The sequence below is a fragment of the Asterias amurensis genome, chromosome 6 (assembly GCF_032118995.1).
Source record: "Asterias amurensis chromosome 6, ASM3211899v1".
In the NCBI taxonomy this organism is placed as follows: Eukaryota; Metazoa; Echinodermata; class Asteroidea; order Forcipulatida; family Asteriidae; genus Asterias; species Asterias amurensis.
The window spans coordinates 2,740,664-2,760,433 of record NC_092653.1 but is presented as its reverse complement, the minus strand read 5'-3'; the positions used below and the strand labels follow the sequence as shown (position 1 = coordinate 2,760,433).

At 39.6% G+C, this 19,770-nt stretch overlaps 1 protein-coding gene across 2 annotated transcripts; it reads right to left on the bottom strand.

Moving 5' to 3' along the window:
* Window positions 1–2,104: 2,104 nt before the first annotated feature.
* On the bottom strand, window positions 2,105–12,326 carry LOC139938876 (ketosamine-3-kinase-like). 2 transcript variants are annotated; one of them, XR_011786220.1, is made up of 8 exons: window positions 12,224–12,326; window positions 11,235–11,423; window positions 10,250–10,437; window positions 8,950–9,109; window positions 8,173–8,368; window positions 6,221–6,395; window positions 3,889–5,352; window positions 2,107–3,177 (listed from the first exon to the last, which is right to left on the bottom strand). XR_011786220.1 is itself a non-coding variant. In XM_071934523.1 (7 exons), exons 2-7 carry the CDS (start codon window positions 11,373–11,375, stop codon window positions 5,289–5,291), a joined length of 924 nt encoding a protein of 307 aa, XP_071790624.1. In that variant the 5' UTR covers window positions 11,376–11,423; window positions 12,224–12,326; the 3' UTR covers window positions 2,105–5,288. The 2 variants fall into 2 exon arrangements, 1 of the variants encoding a protein (XP_071790624.1); XM_071934523.1 differs by having other exon boundaries at window positions 2,105–5,352.
* Window positions 12,327–19,770: the final 7,444 nt, after the last annotated feature.

The following is a 19,770-nucleotide window of genomic DNA, read 5'->3' as shown; positions in this document are numbered from 1 at the left end:
ATAAAGTTCATACTGAAAGCACTTTTTACTGGTATGTTTTTAAAAAATCAAAGGAATACTGAAAAGGGAAATAGCACGAGTGACCTGATGTTGACGCCGGATCCAGAAAGATCAATGTACGTTTAAGATGTGGAATGAAAAAGCCCACTTTAAAGGCACTATATAATAATACACTTTTGGTAATTACTCAAAATAATTGATAGCATACAAACTTACTTTGTAACAAGCAATTGAGAGCTTGATAGTATGAAACATTGTGAGAAACGGCTACCTCTGAAGTAACGTAGTTTTCGAGAAGAAAGTAATTTTCCACGAATTTGATTTCGAGACCTCAGAATTAGGTTTTGGAGGTACGTCCCGAAGCATTTGAAAGCACACAACTTCGGGTAACAACGGTGTTTTTTCTTCCATTATAATATCTCGCAACTGTGATGACCAATTGCGTCCGAATGTTCAGAGGTTTGTTATTTTATGCATATGTTGAGATATACCAAGTGATAATACGGGTCTTCGACAGTTACCAATAGTGTCCAGTGCCTTAAATAGACCTATGAAAACCCACGCAATCATGCACATCCCATGCAGGGACTGAAAAACAAAAATCACACGACTCACGGGGCTCAATAAAACCAGTCCCGGTTATTCTGGTGAGCACATTGTGCTTAGCTGCCTTTTGTGCATAAGCAACTCTGTGAACTTGGTCCTTAGTCCCGGATTCAAACCGGGGTCAAACCAGGTCACTGAGGTGAAAGACATCTCACACCACCACAGTCTTAAAAAAAAAAAAAAAAATACAATCCATCTGCTAAGAAGGTTTATTTTCTCCCTAATACAATTACTGAAATGTAGCGAAAAACAGCCCACTGCCATTACAGCTTTTAGTTTGGCAATTCCAAACGGGATCAGCACATTAGATGCAATTATGATGTGCTAACTTAGTTAGTTTTTTTTTTTAACATTCCAAATCTTTAGTCAAAAAACACGATATTGTCCGTAATAGAATTTGACTGCGTATCTCTATGTGAAATTAATGAGGTCAAAGGTTAAACCACATGCCAGTTTTTGATGCCAGTTATTCACGTGCCTCGAAGTGTGACGTCAGATGTTCAGGCTAAATCAATAGACACCCGCACTCACTGGTTCATCCAAAAACCATTGCAGCAATATTTCACAAGAGGGCAGTATGATCCTTTCAAAGTAAAACAGCCCAACTCGATTTTCTTTTATTATGAGATTATTTCTGGGAAAATTGAGGGCGCAAAACTGGCGCAATTGCAATTTCTTTTTAACAGCTTATCTAATCATGAACATGGTGATATTGTCAATTTAAAGGAAGATTCCCCGCAATTAAAAACAATTTTTTTTTTAACTAAGCATTATTTTGGGAACTGGACACACTCACGTCTCCCCTTGAAACGCCACTGAACACTGAGGGCAGTATTGAATTCTAGACATAAGTGTTTTAAGGGTGCACCCCACCAAATAATCTCCCATAGCATACAGTGCAAAATGCTACATATTCAAAAATACACGAAAAATACTTTAAAGTCTCACAGCTTTTCACTTGAAAGGGAAAACTTGAACTTGATTGACTCTTGAACTTTTATTCTCTGCTCAATTTTATATGGGGAGTCCCTGGGCCCGTCGAGTTATTCTCCCTCCAAGTAAAAACACCCCTTCACAGGTCTAATTTTCAAAACGTCCGAGCATCAATCTTGAAAAATGTCCCTACACCTCTCAGCAAATAGGACCATTTATTTCAGGGCCTATGTCATCCAAAATACCTCAAGCGGGAAGTCAACAACCCCCAGGTCACAACTGGGCAACATTTTTACATTGAAACACCTTCTGGGGGCTCTCAAATCTGTCTAATATAGAATATTTTCAGGGCCTACAAAATATTAATGAGCTTGACGCTCTGTTTTCTCCTATTTTGTGGGGTGCACCCTGCCTCGAGTAGGCTACTGCTGGTGTAAAAAAAATTATAATCAGTCTAAAAATTTGGGAGCTTAAATTTGATTTGTATTCAAACCAATCACGTTTTTTCTGTCTTCGGGATGGTTTCCCTGTCTTGAACAAACAAAAAGATTTTAAAGAAAGATTTAGAAAAAGTCTTCCTTTTTATGCAAATAGCTGGCCAGTGCAGATTTTTATTAAATCTTGTTGATGTATAAAGATTCTATACAATTTGGACCATAGGCCACGAATAGTGATGTTTTAACAGATACAATATAATAAAAACATCCACCAGATGACAATAAAACAAACAAAAAATTGAAACCAAAACGAAAAATGTTAATAATTGTTCATTTAACATTATCCATTATTTTCTACCCATTCACTCTGAGTGAACTTTCTACATCCAAACAAAAAATATTTGAATGTCAGAGTTAAGTGCAACACTTTCTTCAGGCCATCTAGTCAACATTCAGAATAAAGATTTTGTAAACAAGAATGTCGTTTCACAGACTGCTCTTACGACTTCAATTTATTTCCTGAGCTCCAGGGATTTGCAAAAAGATATTTCACCGTTGACAAGAAGCAGATGCTTACTTTTTTTAAAGCTGTTTATATCAAGCCTAGAGCAAGAACAATAACTATGGGCATGCAAGATTTATAAATGGTCATTTTCACCCCAGTGTATATATAAAATGCTCATCCATTCAAAACATAATGGTCATTTTTACCCCAGTGTATATATAAAATGCTCATCCATTCAAAACATTTCAATTATAAAACCTGTTTGTCAGCTTACGTAGGAGCCGGTGTGGCATGGGATTCTGTCCCCGGAGATTCGGTCTCCCATATGGCAAACTGTGAACGAACTACTTCTGACAGCGCCCTCTGTTGAATCATCCTCCTCCAACCCATATTTATTTCCCATTCATTGGGACCAAATTTCCGGCGAGTCCGTTTCCCAATCCATACAGGTGCAGCCCACTAAATTCAGTGCAGAATGCTGAATTAAAACAAAATACTACACAAATAATTTAGAAGTCTCACATCTTTTTACAGTGAAGGGAAAATGATCAATTGACTCTTGCACTTTTAGTCACTGCTGAACTTGACATGGGAGTCCCAGGGAGTTATTCTTCTACCTCCAAACAAATACACCCCACCACGTCAGTGTAATTTTCCAATCGTCCAAACTTCATTCTTGAAAAAATGTCCCTACACCTCCTAGCCTTGCTCAAGGCAGTCGCATTATTCGCTCCGAAAAGACGCAGCTGTAAACCCACCCGCCGTATACCCTGTGCATGGTGTGCGCGATCACACCGAATGACCCACCCGTATACATACTGTCACATCGCACGAATACTGTTCACACAAGTCATCGCACTCGTACACCACTAACCGCATGCGGAGGCCGTCAGGCCGACAGCCTTGTCGTGTCTGTATCTTCCCGTTTTAATGTGTTGTATTGAAAAAATTCCAATAGTGGACGAAATTGGGGGGGCTCTAGGATATGCTAGTATGCAGCTCATGAATATGTATATCGTTCGTCAGACCTATCAGACAACACAGGATGTGAGGCAAATGAATTATTCATTTTGACGTCCAATCACGCACTTCCCTTATCACGACCTTTGGACCCTATCATGCGTCCGTGGTGGTGGTGTGTGAGGTAAACATGTCTCGTCTTTCGCGGGCATTATGGTAATGAGCTGACCGTGGGAACTCTTCGCTTATTATAGTAATGAGGTCAGTGGCTTCAACACAGATCCTACAAGGCTGTCGGCCTGACGGCCTCCGCATGCGGATAGTGTACGGGGGCATCGTGTCGTGCGATGTTACGCACAGTGAATACGGGTGGGTTTTACGCACAGTGAATACGGGTGGTCTTTTTTCGGAGTGAATAATTCGACTGCCTTGAGCAAGGCTATACACCTCCCGGCAAATAGGACCAATTATTTCAGGACCCAATGTCGTCCAAATATCTTCAAGTTGGAAGTCAGCAACCCCTAGACCAAAATTGGGCAACACTGTACCCATTTTGGAGCTCTCAAATCTGTGTAATAGCACAATTCTCCCCGTTATCTAGCGAGGTGAAGCCATACGGCGAACTGCGTTGAAATTTCATCTGATACTGATAGCGCCCTCTTTAGAATCAATGTCTCCCAGCTTATTCGACCGTGTGGGGCACACATTCAGTTCACCGGAGACTAAATCCCCTATGAGGCCTTCTACAATGTATATTTATCACAATGACTGCTGGTCAAATATGGTCAAAGCTAAACAAATTGAGTTGGGGGAAAACGGATCAAAACTTGCCCCTAGGTTAAAAGATGAACCAATTAAACTTACCCCCACACTTCAGGAAATGCGATACATTTTAAAAGCTTTTTACACCGACATCCCCTCTGGCTTGTTTGGGACTATTTATAATTGTTTAGAGCATGCAGGATAGATTTGCAAAACAGAAATGATAATGCATCTGAAACTTACCATTAACGGCTGCATGCTTTAAAGGGCACTGGACACGTTTTGGTGTATCCCAATATATGCATAGAGTAATAAACCTGTGAATATTTGGCCTTTATTGGTCATCCAAGTTGGAAGAGAATAATGAAGAAACAAATTGTAAAATTGTGTACTTTCAGACGAACTTAAAGTATTGCTGAGAGAGAAGAAACCTCTTTCTCAAAAACCAAGTTACTTCAGAGGGAGTCATTTCTCACAATGTGATTATCAACAGCTCTTAATTGTCGTCACCAAGTAAGGTGTTCTGCGAACAATTATTTTGAGTAATTACCAATAGTATCCAGTGCCTTTAATAAACAGCGTTTTTTTTTTTTCTTGCTTAGCATCGTTTTCAGCTTGATTATTATTATTATGAAAAATGGCCCTGTACAATTAAGCACAATTATTTCAGTCTTGGCAAAAAGAAGTTAACAAGTAAAATGGGAGGTTGCCCCTGTGCAATCTGAAAAAAAAAATAGTCTGGTTACCTCAGTGAACAATGCATTTCACCCAGGGATAAATGGGTACCTGCGAGGGTAGAGGTTGATTGTGTATGAAAAAGCCACAAGCGCCTTACAGGCAGCTCAGGGCAGTATACTCCCAAGGGAGCTGAGAAACATTAAAAAGGGATGTGATTGGCCCAGTGACCAGGGCACTAATGTAAAGAGCATTGATACGGTTATTGTGAAATGTGCTATATAAGAATTTGTTATTATTGTTATTATTATTAGTATGGTTACAAAGCCTCTGTGTTCAGGGAGTAAGACACAAATTATACCCATTGCTGCATTGCAAAATAATTGATGATGATGTCACCATCAGTACTTTCATCGTAGCAACGATTGCATTATTGAAATTGACGATCCTTTGTACCCAGTTCCAAAATGGTTCCTGCCAACCAGAAAAGAACAAACAAAATCATTGGTTTAGTTTTTTTTTAAGAAGAATGCTTGCATAAAAGAAAAACCCAAACAGTACTTGTGTCGTTGTGACTTCACTTCAAACCATGTACCCCTTGGACATGGACTTTGCTTGAGTCAAAACCTAAAGAATTGTAAGTATGTGAACAAAGACTCTTGAGTCTGAACCTCAAGACGCCTCAAGATGAACATGAAGACTTATGAGTCTGAGCTGGCTCAAAAGATTTGTGAGTCTGAGCCCTAGTGACTCGTCAAGCTCAGACTCAAATTCATAATTCAGACCTAGATTCAAACTCAAAGACAACAGTGGCTAGTTGCTTGTCAACAAAACATCTCGCATATACCTCATAACTATGACTCATAACCTCATAACTGCAAGCAATATTCAATAAAATATTACAAATATTAAATAAATCAATCGATAAGAATAATTTATGTCTTAAAGGAACACATTGCCTTGGATCGGTCGAGTTGGTCTTTGGAAAGCGTTTGCAACCGTTTTTTATAAAATGCATATGGCTGGAAAGATCTTGTAAAAGTAGAATACAATGATCCACACAAACATGCCTCAAAATTGCGTGGTTTTCCCTTTACCTCGTGGACTAACACGTCGGCCATTTATGGGGGTCAAAATTTTGACTCCCATAAATGGCCGAACATGTTAGTTCGCACAGTAGAAGGAAAACCACGCAATTTCGAGGCAAACTTGTATAGATCATTGTATTCTACTTTTAAAACATCTTTCCAACCATATGCATTATATAAAAAACGGTTACAAACGCTTTTGTTTTGACCAACTCGTCCGATCCAAGGCAACGTGTTCCTTTAATTCTGCTTACCAATGATTGAGATAATGGAAGAGCTTGTAGAGTTCTTGTCTCTTGTCGAATCCCGATGCCTTGGGTATTAGGTTATGGTACGCTGTGTAGAAACTCCTGTTAAATCCGCCAAACATACCGGCTATGGCCAAATCATACTCTGAATGACCAAAGAAACTTGCAGGATCAAATATCACTGCAAAGAGAGGGAAAGCTTATAATTATGTAAGTTACATGGGCCCAAAAGCAATTTCATAGAGCTGCTTAAAGGAACACAATGCCTTGGATCGGTCGAGTTGGTCTTTGACAGCCGTTTTCAACCGTTTGTTATAAAATGCATATAATTAGAAAGATATTTTAAGTCAAATTTTTGACTCCCATAAATGGCCGACCGTGTTAGTTCGCAAAGTAAAAGAAAACCACACAATTTCGAGGCATATTTGTGTGGATCATTGTACATGTATTCTACTTTTAAAACATCTTTCTAACCATATGCATTTTATAACGAACGGTTAGAAACACTTTTCAAAGACCAACTCGACCGATCCAAGGCAACGTGTTCCTTTAACGGCTGATTATGTGCTTACTGTTAAATTTCCATTTCCTAGCACTACTAACCATAAGCATACGGACAGGCACACTAAACTTCCGGTGCGTACTTCCCAAAAATTAATGACGTCACAACACAAACCAATTTATTTTTTAATAAGTTTATATGATCAATTTCTAGCCCTAGCTACTATTGTTTTTATATGGAGCTGTCTGACTGATGTAATTGCCTATTGAGGATGAATAAAGTTTTTTTAATTGAATTGAATTGAATGATGAACGTGCAAGATGGCCGCCTTATTTTTCTTGCTTACCTGTGAAGTAACACCTTAGCAAATTTTCCTACTACGGCAAATTTGCTTACCATTAATTAATAAGCATTGGACCCTGCTCTGTATCAACATAGAAAAGGGTTCGATTTCACAAAGATCTTCGATTCATCTTAAAGGCACTGGGTAATTACCCAGTAAACAAAAAAATTATTGGCATAAAACCTTACTTGGTAATCAGTAATGGGGAGAGGTTGATAGTATAAAACATTGTGAGAAACGGCCCCCTCTGAAGTAATGTAGTTTTCGAGGAAGAAGTAATTTTCCACAAATTTGATTTTGAGACCTCAGATTTAGAATTTGAGGTCTCGAAATCAAGCATCCGAAAGCACACAACTAAACGTGTGACAAGTGTTTTTTTTTTTTTTCTTTAATATCTCGCAACTTCAATGACCGATTGAGCTCAAATTTTCACAGGTGTGTTGTTTTACGCATATGTTGAGATACACCAAGTGAGAAGACTGGTCATTGACAATTACCAATAGTGTCCAGTGTGTTTAAGCTACGCTATGAAATTGGGCTCTGCTCTGTATTATAATGCTCTGTATCAAAGCACAACACTCCTTTATATTACCAGTAATGCAACCATTCCAGGAGGCAATAGACCCCTTGCACAACGCGCAACACACATACGCGCGTGTCTCCTGTCTGCCATTTTCTGTGTCAAAACGTGCTTAAAAGGATCGGACTCCCATAAAACAGCAGACAGGGTGGACGCTCATTGTTCGAATTTGCAAAAATACGTGTACAATCCTTCAGAGGTGTGTTAACATGTGAACCAGCCTTCTGTGCCTGTTTTGACCCCCAAAATGGCTGACAGGAGATGTGTGTGCAAGTGAGCTGCGCATTGTGTAATGGGTCTAAACAGTATAGACCGTATTGAATATGACGTCTTTGGCTCAAATATCTGACCTACAAGATGGCATCTGTGCGTGTGTATGTGTGTGTGCATGTGCCGTAGAAATCCAACCGGGGAATGTTGCGTGCTGCGTGCTTCGATGATGTACGCGTTTGGACGCGCGTTTGGTTTGCCCTACAAGGTGACTTTTCATAGCAAAAATGGGTTATTCACTAGGGTCTATACCCAACCAATACCTGGTTCAGTTGATGTTTGTGCCACATTGCCGCTCCATAAATCACCATGGAGTAAAGCTGGCTGGATTTCAATCCCTTCAAACAGTCCTGGAATCTTCCTCTCCAGTTGAGGCCATAACTCCCTGGCTTCCCGGTCCCGATACTCAGTCTCAATCAAGTCTAGTTGGAGCTTCAGACGAGACCTTGTGAAGAAGCTCTTGAACAAGTAAACAAACAAAATCAAAACATGTTAAGTTTATCCTTAATCAGGTTGTCTTAGTGGTTCCCTCTCTGCCTTTTACGAGCGAATACATGCAAGTATCGGGGAAACTGAAAAAAACATGTGGTTTTGTTTCTCCCTAAAATTCTGTGGGTTTCCGCAGTTTAAGTTTTTAACTAAAACTTGCACATTGTGCAAATGATGGTTTGTGTTACAGAATACATGAACAAAAGTGCGCATTATGCTGAAAGTATGCATTTAACCTATGGATTCTTTAGCATGAGCAAAAAAGAATTATAGCATTGGTGTGCAAATGGCCATACAGTATAAAATTTCAAGCTTTTCCATAGGTGTGTATACAAAGACGGATGCGCCCACAGCCCACACAGATGTGCAGAGGGAGTTTGTTTTAAATTTCTAACAATATGATGTAATTTGCTGATCAAAATCACCAGAGTTTGAGTTCGGTGGAATAGACTGCTCGGCTACGACAGGCCACATGCAAAAAAATGGCACTGCGAGGGGGAAAAACCCTTACGAATGCCTCACAAATTATTGATGTAATGATATGAACCTACCACCCAATCACTGCTCCACTCATTGTCCTGTGGGATGAATCCACAGCAGGTGGTGATAGAAAAGCCAAATTGGGTGACGTAACCCTCGTCAGAACCCCCTCCGACTCGCTGCTCTGTCATTCCCTTCCGACTTAGGAGTTCTCCATTGAACAGATGCATCCTATACAAAAAAACAGAGGAGTGGCCGTTAACAAGCAATATTTTAAATGTTTAATACCTAAGACTGTTTTTCGGAAGAGTAATTTCCTTCCCATTCTTGTTTTTCAGACAATACAGCCTCTAGCCATCGAGCTAGCTCGGTGGTTTAATGGTAAGACATCTGCTCTAGCAATGCAAAAGGTGTGGGTCCGAGTTCCTCCCGAGTGATTTGCCTGTGAATTATTTTCAAAGAACTCTGAACTCAAGTATACAGTACATAATACACATCAGTGTATTAAGGGTAAAAACAAACAATTATCAATACAGCCTAAGCGTGTAAATATCATCAATGAATTAGTTACATTTTGCTGTTAAGGATGTTGTCATATTTGTCTAATGTACATGTACATATTTTGATCGCCACATTCGCAATATGTACTAGCTGGCCTGCACTTTCAGCTTTGAAAGGACAAGGCCATTTTGCCATTTTCATGACAGGGCAACAGAAGCCATGTCCCCCAATAACAGGGGAGAGTCATGTGCGGGAATTGAGAGTGTCGTTTATATTTAAGACACACAGGTCACAGGTCAACTGAAACTACGGTGCTCCAAATGTGACAGCCCCTGACAGAAACTAAGAGTGATTTCAAAATGCTACCCCAAACTACTTAGACTATATTTCCAGATGGTATTATTTCATCAAGAGGATTGGTATTGGCATCCCCACTCCCTTATTCTGTATTAGTCAATTGGAAAGGCAGTGGACACTATTGGTAATGTACTCCAAAATATATTTATTGATAGCAAAAATAAACCTTACTTGGTACGAGTAATGGAGAGCTGCCTGTTGATAGTATAAAACATTGTGAGAAATGGCTCCCTCTGAAGAAACATAGTTTTCGACAAAGAAGTAATTTTCCACAAATTTGATTTCGAGACCTCAGAATTAGATTTTGAGGTCTCGAAATCAAGCATCTGAAAGCACACAACTTCAAGTGACAAGGGTGTTTTTTCTTCCACTATTATCTCGCAACTTTGACGACCAATTGAGCTCAAACTTTCACAGGTTTTTCATTTTATGCATGTTGAGATACCCCAGTGGGAAGACTGGTCTTTGACCTTACCAATAGTGTCCAGGGTCTTAAAGGAAAGCTGAGCGAACCTGGCGAGTTGCTCACCCAACTTTGCAGCCTGAGAACTCAACCCTGTCATGTCTAGGTATTCCGTGACTAGTATAGCGCCCTCTGATGTTGGGTGAGGGAGAACCTTCATGGGCTTCGGGGCTTTAATGGTGGAAGTAGCTAGGATTGCCTGTAAGCTTGCAAGCTCACCGTCGAACATACGTCTTGTCTGCAAGGATAGAAAAAACAACGGTTCGGCAACCACTTCAGTAACATTCACAATGTTACAAGTAAAATGCCTGTGATTTTTTTTCCACAGAAATCTGGAAAGTACTGAGTATACAGAGCTTACACACATCGGTGTATTAGAGGGTAAAACCAAACAATATTCTTTATCCCCCGATGTTCATTCCCCCATTGTTGCATGTTGTGGTCAAGCGATTAAGAGAACAGGACTCAAGCTATGGTGTTTTTCTGATCAGAGTCTGGGTTTGAGTCTCGGTCGTGGCACTTGTGTCCTTGACTTGAGCAAGATGCTTTACCATAAATTTCTGCCTCACCATTAAACCGCAGGTCCCGTAGTGCATGCATGTAAATGAACCCGGAACAACTATCTTGGAAGAGTAGAGATTAACCCTGGTGTTCCTGGTTCACATAGGGTGCGTTCGATTAGCTTCCCTGGGTCGGCCCCGGTCTGCCCCCAGTGCGTTCGAATAGCTTCGACGTCATTCCAGGGGCTCACCCGGGTCAGCCCCAAGTGCCCTGCTTGTGGAGTGGGTCACTTGAGGGCTGGCCCCAGGTACATAGACGCCACCACGAGTTGGTGAGTGATCGTTCGCTTAGCTCTTGTCAGGGGCTCACCCGAGTGAGCACCACAGGGTCGACACAGGGAAGCTATTCGAACGCACGCATAGCAAGCAATCTTTTTTTACGAGTTCTTCAGGCTAGCGAGCTACATGTTCAGTGATTAAGTTCACTTAATATTAGGCATCCTTGGTTTCATTCACACAAAATATAAAAAAATACCTCTTTCTTTTCATTCATCTTAACAAAGATCTTCCCTTGATCCGTCTCGTACCCTTGGCCGCTGTTTATACATCCCCCTGCTGAACTTCCGCTCTTCTTGACAAAACTCAGACCCAGTTCTTTCTTGAGGAGATCTTCCATGCTTTCTTGTGGATTGTTTCTCTTCACGGAGGACGGACTAACTCATGTCTAGGTGTAAACAATTTGATCAACAAAGTTCCAAAGTTAAAGCTCAGTGGCGTAAGACTCTAAGTACCTAGAGGGGGACAGGGTAGGGCAGGGGTACTCCTAGAACTGTACTTACTACAAGGTTCAAGCAGCTACCTTTCCCATCCATGTGGAGACGATAGCGGAATGATTGACTTGGTTCCGTACCAGACCCAGAGTGCCAAGTGTTGTAACTGGTGCGCTGTACTTTCTTTTTAGTTTTATATAATACAAATTTTGACTGAGTGTGACTGTGACAAACAGTATGAGGAGGTTCGTTCCCCTATTGTTTGTGGAGACGATATAGCGGAACGACCTTTGGAACAACCTTCCTGAAATCGCCATTAATACCTCATCAATTAACAAGTTCAAGTCAGAACTTGAAAACCATTGGAAGCGCCACCGGAAAAGTTTCCGTATGGCGCCACCACTTTTTCATTCGATATGATATAATATAGTATCTAATTTACCTCAATGAGATATCCCTTTTTGTTCGTTCCCCTATTGTTTGTGGAGACGATATAGCGGAACGACCTTTGGAACAACCTTCCTGAAATCGCCATTAATACCTCATCAATTAACAAGTTCAAGTCAGAACTTGAAAACCATTGGAAGCGCCACCGGAAAAGTTTCCGTATGGCGCCACCACTTTTTCATTCGATATGATATAATATAGTATCTAATTTACCTCAATGAGATATCCCTTTTTGTAAAAATGAGTGAAAAAGTGGTGGCGCCATACGGAAAGTTATCCCTCATGAATAAAAAGATCAGAAACTTACACCCCTGCAGGATTTGTGGAGGTAGAACCGATCCCCATTCATCCCAGACGTAGACCAAGCCACCGGGGCTTTGACTGACTTTTGACACGAATGTCAACAAACGCCTGCAGCGCCCTCTGTTGACGAAATACCATTACAATTCAAGTTATAATCATTTACAAAGGCTCAACAAAGGATTGGAAAGACGCCCGTAATACCACAATAGCTGTTTTTCAGTCTAGTCTCTTTGTGGAATGTGGAGTGAATCGTCTTTATAAGTGCAAGTAACATTTTGGTCCCTGGGTCAATATCTGCTCCAATTTTGGCCCTGTTAGAAAGTAGCTATACACACAAAACAATTTGGAAACTAAGGCTACCACCTACCTGTCAACGTTTTATAATTAACTGACACAATTAAAAGTCTTCTAATCTCCGTTATGTGAGCCTACAGGAATATCCCACGTCCCTGACGTCATTATCACACAGCGAAGGAGTCGATAAACAGCGTACTTAGTACCAATTTCCATTATAACACACCTCTTGCTTGTTCTGTATTCTGGTTGGCTGAAACACGGTCACGTGGGATGAACTAATAGTTATAGGCTAGTGAACGCGCGCGCGTGTTTTGTGGGAATAGTACCAGAGCGGGCACTAGTCTTTGCAAATAGTGCCCGCGGTAACAGCGCCCTCTCTTGACTTGAACCGTGAACAGCAACTACAAAACTCCTTTTTCTGTTCTTATTTGACATTTAAAACCGAGCTGTGTTATAAAACACATATTGACTGACATAATTCGGTAACTAGTGTACGTCTATTCCCCCTCGGGCCTGTGAGTGACCAGCAGAGGGGCCTATTTCCCTCGGCCTTCTGGTCCTCTTCTGGTCACTCAAAGTCCCTCGTGGGAATAGACGTATAATAGTTACCTCGTTGCCAGTCAATATGTGTATACTATGGTGATACCGTAGCATTCAAGTATCAAACTTGATGGCTAGCTAGACCAGCATGCACCTCATCCCGCGCTTAAAAATAGTCGCGCGTCATCCGCGTATCTTATTTGCGATGTAGCGCCCTCTATCGGTGATTAATGCAATACTACAGGGTCGCCAATCCAGACTATAATGGGGCGCGTTTTGGCGGCTGTAACCAATAATTGTTTCTGACGTCGTAACCGAGCTCACAACTCGGTTATCGTTCAGTCTGAACAGCAGAACCAACGACCAACAACCGAAACAGTTTTCGGTTACCGCCGCCAAAACGCATCCCTGGCGATAATGTCGTTTCCAACATGGATTTACAGTTCTGTACAGTGTTACCTATTAAGTATCCGTTATTTTCTCCTCATTTACAGGAAGGAAGAGTGGTTGGGTGTTAAAAATGATTTGATCGCAAATCACAATAGTTACGTAACAGGTAAAAATGGTTTGCGCGCAGCAGGTGACTAACCGTGTGAAACTAATTTCGTCTAGCTAATGAAGGCTGGAGTGGTACAAGGTTGCATCTACGTTTCGAACGGTATGTCTTCAGAAAGATTGTGTAATCATAATTATTTCTGATGACCTTATAATATTCTACAATAAAAAATCAATGAGGCTGGGGTAGGTCCAAGGTTTCGTCTAGACGTTAACGGTATGTCTTCAGAAAGTTTGTGTAACTATATCTCTGATAACCTTATAATATTCTACGATACACATTTTATGAAGGCTGGGGTAGGTACAAGGTTTCGTGTCGACGTTTCGAACGGTGTGTCTTCAGAAAGTTTGTGTAACTATATCTCTGGTGACCTTATAATATTCTACGATACAAATTTAATGAAGGCTGGGGTAGGTCCAAGGTTTCGTGTCGACGTTTCGAACGGTGTGTCTTCAGAAAGATTGTGTAACTATATCTCTGGTGACCTTATAATATTCTACGATACAAATTTAATGAAGGCTGGGGTGGGTACAAGGTTTCGTCTCGACGTTTCGAACGGTGTGTCTATAGAAAGATTGTGTAACTATACCTCTGGTGACCTTAATCTTATATCGTTACAAAAAAGTATTCTGAGAAAAGCGTGGTTGAGGTAGTGATAAGTCTAGATTTTCTCGTCGTCAGCAAAAATTATTTTTTTTTAAATATGATCTCAGAGGGATTTTTTGGGGTTGAAATGTAGAGCGCTTGCCGACTGACTTGTTGAGTGCCCCTCTCATCACACTTTTGTCAGTAAATCAATCTATCGCCATTACCAGAAATAATCCACGAAGCCATCCATAAAAAACATGAAATGTTATAATATTTAATGTAACGCAAATCGTTATTGTTTCCACTTCGCTTCATTTCACCAAATTAAATTTCCGGTGAGGCTGACAACTTCATTAATAAATTGCCTTTTTATACAAATAGGTCTAAATTTGTTAAGAGGATGCTATTAATCCTTGGGTAGACAAGGCGCATCGTAGACAATTTTGTAAAACCCACAGTGAATTAATTGGTGTGAACTTTCTGTGACACTCCGTGGCGTATTGAGTGGGGCGTAGTGATATCCCTTCCCCACCCCACTTCACGGCAGAAACTTGAATTGTTTTGTGTCTTTTATTAGGATTTTGCGACGGTATCTTTAATGGCACTGGACTCTATTGGTAATTACTCAAAAAAACTGTTAGCGTTACAACTTTCTTGGTAATGAGCAGTGGAGAGCTTTTGATAGTATAACACATTGTGAGAAACGGCTCTCTCTAGTACTGGAGTAACGTAGTTTTCTAGAAAGAAGTAATTTCCACTAAAATATTTGAATTTGATTTCGAGACCTCGGAATCAAACTTTGAGGTCCAGAAATCAAACATCTGAAAGCAAACAACTTCGTGTGACAATGGGTTTTTTTTCTTCCATTATTATCTCACAACTTCGACGACCAATTGAGTTCAAATGCTCACAGGTTTGTTATTTTATGCATATGCATGAGACACCAAGTGAGAGGACTGGTCTTGACAATACCAAAGGTGTCCAGTGTCTTTAAGATATGGCAGTAACGTATTCTGTCACTGCAAACCTATGCAAGACGATTGAACACACATGGCTGCTATACACGTTAACCTTTACAGTTCTTACTTCTTGTTTTATTTTAGAGCGTTGTTTATTTAGTTGAATTTTTTTAAATAATAATAATAATAACCTCCCGCTGTATTTAAAATGTTATATGATGTACTTTCTGAAAAGCAATGAACAAACTTCTAGGAAATTATACCTGATGAATAATACAAAGATATCTGGTCATCTTTGCCACAGGTTGTCAGAAACTAAATCCATCAACATAAACGTTATCCATTTTTTTTTCTTCATTTTTTTAAATTTTTTATTATCAATTGTAGTGTGATGACCACATAATTGATTTGGGAAACTCATATATCACGTATACACTCCCTTACCGCAACTTGACATAATTGCTTTATAATAAATGTTATACTGTTGTTTGACTTTGAATAGGCGGTCATAAATCCACATCAGATGGAGTGAATGACTAGGCCGACATGCATTTTTCTTTCTTGAATTGCCATCCTCAAAACAAACATTTCACGATTTTGTTTAAAGGATTCCTTTTTCAGGTTCAGTTTTCTCGAATAAGACCTAATTTTACAGAATGTTTCACGTGACCAAAATATAGGAATTATAACTTCACAATCAGTCAGCTTGCAGACTATAAAATGAACAATGATGGCCTTTTTTTTACAGTTACAAATCCTGTACTGTACGAATATATAATAGATAATAATAGAACAATCAATTGCCACAACGTAAAAAAACAAACCTGTTTTCACACACAGCCAGTTAGGCCATTTTAAAATAACCATTATTGTCAGAAATGGGCCTCCTTGCCATTGAATCATTATTGCATAAAGTCCATCAGTGAATTCCCGAACAATCAAAGAAATTCAACCTCACATTATTTACGCCGACGGCTATAGCGTTGATTTTGCCGGATATTTCACGTCAGAAAGCTTTGACAACGGCCTCTCAAAATGTGTAGACCGTTCGAACAATGAGCAGTTTTAATATTAAGAAATGGTTTAAAGGAACACGTTGCCTTGGAACGGTCGAGTTGGTCTTTGAAAAAAAAAGTTGATTCTTTTAAAAGTAGAATATAATGATCCACACAAGTATCACTCGAAATTGCGTGGTTTCCTTTTACCTTGTCGACAAACACGGTCGGCCATTTATGAGAGATTTTTGACTCCCATAAAATGGCCGACCGTGTTAGTTCGCAAAGTAAAATGAAAACCACGCAATTTCGAAGCAAATGTGTGTGGATCATTGTATTCTACTTTTAAAACATTTTTCTAACTATATGCATTTCATAACAAACGGTTACAAACGCTTTTCAAAGACCAACTCGACCGATCCAAGGCAACGTGTTCCTTTAATCGCCACCAGGAGCAACTTGTCAAAAATAAATAAGAATGTGATTTTGTAATTGCTATATACGTGGGTGTGCCCCCATTGGCGATACTTGAAAGGAGAGGGTTGGGATGGGGGGGCACTTATTTTTCATCGTCTGTCTTTGTTTTGTTTCCAGCCCTAAGTATGGGTTACAGGGACATGTAGTTTCAATGGCTCTTTGGCTATCATGACTATAATATAAAACATTTCCAAGTAATTAAACAACAATTATTCAGAAACGGTACTGACAACGATGATGATGTCGTACCCCCCCCACCCCGCCCCTCCTCCTTACAAAAACTCTACATGCTACCAATTAGGTATCATTTCCCAAAGGCCTGCCTTTGCGTACAAACTTCATTTTGCATCATATATAGCTCGTGTACATTTCCCATGGGATTAATAATTGATTGGAAAGTACGTGTAATACTGTCATCATGTAAATTTTCAACCGAGGTTGAAGCGGTTCCGTGTTTTTGTATGCAAGTTGGATGTTGGATACAATCATTAAAAGTATTATGGCCATGTCACACAATTTTGTTCAGGCAACTTGGGGGCAACCAGCTGCACTGTTAAAGAAACTTGACACTATTGGTAATTACTAATAATAATTGTTATCGTAAAAACTTACTTGGAAACGAGCAATGGACAGTAGATTAAAACATTGTGAGAAACGGTTCCCTCAAGCCTGAAGTCCTTTTTAGGCATCTGAAAGCACACATCTAAATTAATTGTGCAACAATGGTGTTTTTTTCTTTAAATATTCTCTTGCAGATGCGATGACCGATTGAGTCAAAGTTTTCATAAATTTGTTAATTTATGCATATTATGCTGTGGTACAACAAGTGAAAAGACTGGTCTTTGACAATTGCCAAAGGTGTCCAGCGCCTGCAAGGGTAAAATACACGACCATTTTCAGGCAACCACTTGCACTGTACGCAAAATAAATACTTCGGTAGCACAAGAGAACAAATCTTCTATAGCTGTAACTCACTATTATCCCCAAGAAAATGACGAGAAAGCTGAAATGTGAATGTTTTTATTATTTTGTTTTAATATTGGAGACTGCCTTTAACCGATTGCTAGTAAATTGCCTCATGTGACATGACCTTTATACATGATTGAAATGGATATAAAAACACCTGTGAAATATCTTCCTCTGAAAAGACGTCACAATAAAGTTCCTTTCTTATTCTTAAAGGTGTACGAACGTTGCACCCAATAACAGCTCGTGCATAATATTGAGTAGGCCTATACCTGTATGATTAGAAATGGCATTGCTCTTTCGGAACTCGCTTCCGGAAATCATCAATGTGTCAAATTCTTCATTCTGAACCCAAACGTAAACCTCAAGAGACAAAAGATCTTAGCAGAAACTGATTGGGAGTGGATTACTTCATTAACCCAGAAAAAAACCTCAAAATAATCCTCTGATAAACCATTAAGATGACAATAATAAAGTATAATATTTCCTGATACTCATTGGAAGGGAGTAATCTAACAATAATGACCCTTTGACTGACCACTCCGGACACTAAGGCCATAAACCATGTGTGTATTCGACCGTACAGTCATTAGTGTCTATAAAGCTGACCGAGAAGAAACTGAATTAAACCTCAAGATTCTCTTCCGCGCTCATCAATTTAAATTACATTCCCCCTGACCTTCCAAAGTACGAGTCAAAAAAGGTGTTCATTCTTTTTGTGCCATTAAAGGCACTGGACACTATCGTAATTACTTTAAAAAATTATTGTTAGCATACTGGCAACTTGCTTGGTATTACGAGCAATGGAGAGCTGTTGATATTATAAAACAATGTGACTATATTCTGGTTTGTTTATATTTAAAGACACTGGACACTATTGGTAATTGTCAAAGACCAGTCTTCTCACTTGGTATATCTCAACATAATGCATAACATAACAAACCTGTGAATAGTTGAGCATAATCGGTCATCAAAGTTGATGACCGTGCCTCCCAAAGTCACCCATTCAAAATCTAAGGCATAAAAGGTACAAGGGGAGCAGTAACTTTTATATGTTTTGAAAACCACTTTGTTCTAATAAAAAGCATACAGTATTACTTGTTTTCATCTTCGGTTAAGAGTAAATTACAGAAACAGTAAATGACATATCAAGAGCACTAATATACAAATATTGAGTGGCTCAGAGTGGAATGGGAGGAATATTATCGCAAGGTAAAATTTGGACTGTTCCATTTCACGAGGCGAAGCCGAGTGAAATGGAACAGTCCAAGTTTTACATATATAAAACACGTGGAATGGGAGGAATATTATCGCAAGGTAAAATTTGGACTGTTCCATTTCACGAGGCGAAGCCACGTGTTTTATATAACTGACATATAGATCCTTGTCATTTGATGTATTTTAAAAGTATAACATGAAAAATCACACAAATTACTGACAACCAAAAATCATATAGCGCCGCGGTGGCGGCAACAATGCACAAATCGGATCACAACCTTTTGCACAGGTGCTCCTTTGTTTGGCGCTGTACTGCTCAAAAACATTGGGAACAAGGATGATCCTAACTGTTGAATGGGAAATGCTATGCCCCATGGATCTTTTTGATCGGCGGTGCGGATGGGAGTAATTACTAATAGTGAATGTCACGTGAAGTAAGCTCCACCAATCAAATGACAAGGATCTGTATGTCAGTTATAAATGCAAATGAGAACGGACGTGTTAATTGACCAGGGCCTCCCCCACCTTTAAAAACACTGGACATTTTTCTTACTCGGTGTATCTCAACATATGCATAAAACAACAAATGTGAAAATTTGAGCTCAATCAGTCGTAAAAGTAACGAGATAATAATGACAGAAAAAACACCCTTGTCACACGAAGTTGGGTGCTTTTAGATGCTTGATTTCGAGACCTCATATTCTAAAACTGAGGTCTCGAAATTAAATTCGTGGACTTCTTTTTTAGAAAACAACGTTACTTCAGAGGGAGCCGTTTCTCACAATGTTTTACACGATCAACCTATCCCCATTACTCGTTACCAAGTAAGGTTTTATGCTAATAATTATTTTGAGTAATTACCAATAGTGTCCACTGCCTTTAAATAGAAATTAAGTTTCAAACTCATTGTTCCTCTCTGAAAAGTGTCCGTGGTTTCACCGCAACTGTCTGTGCA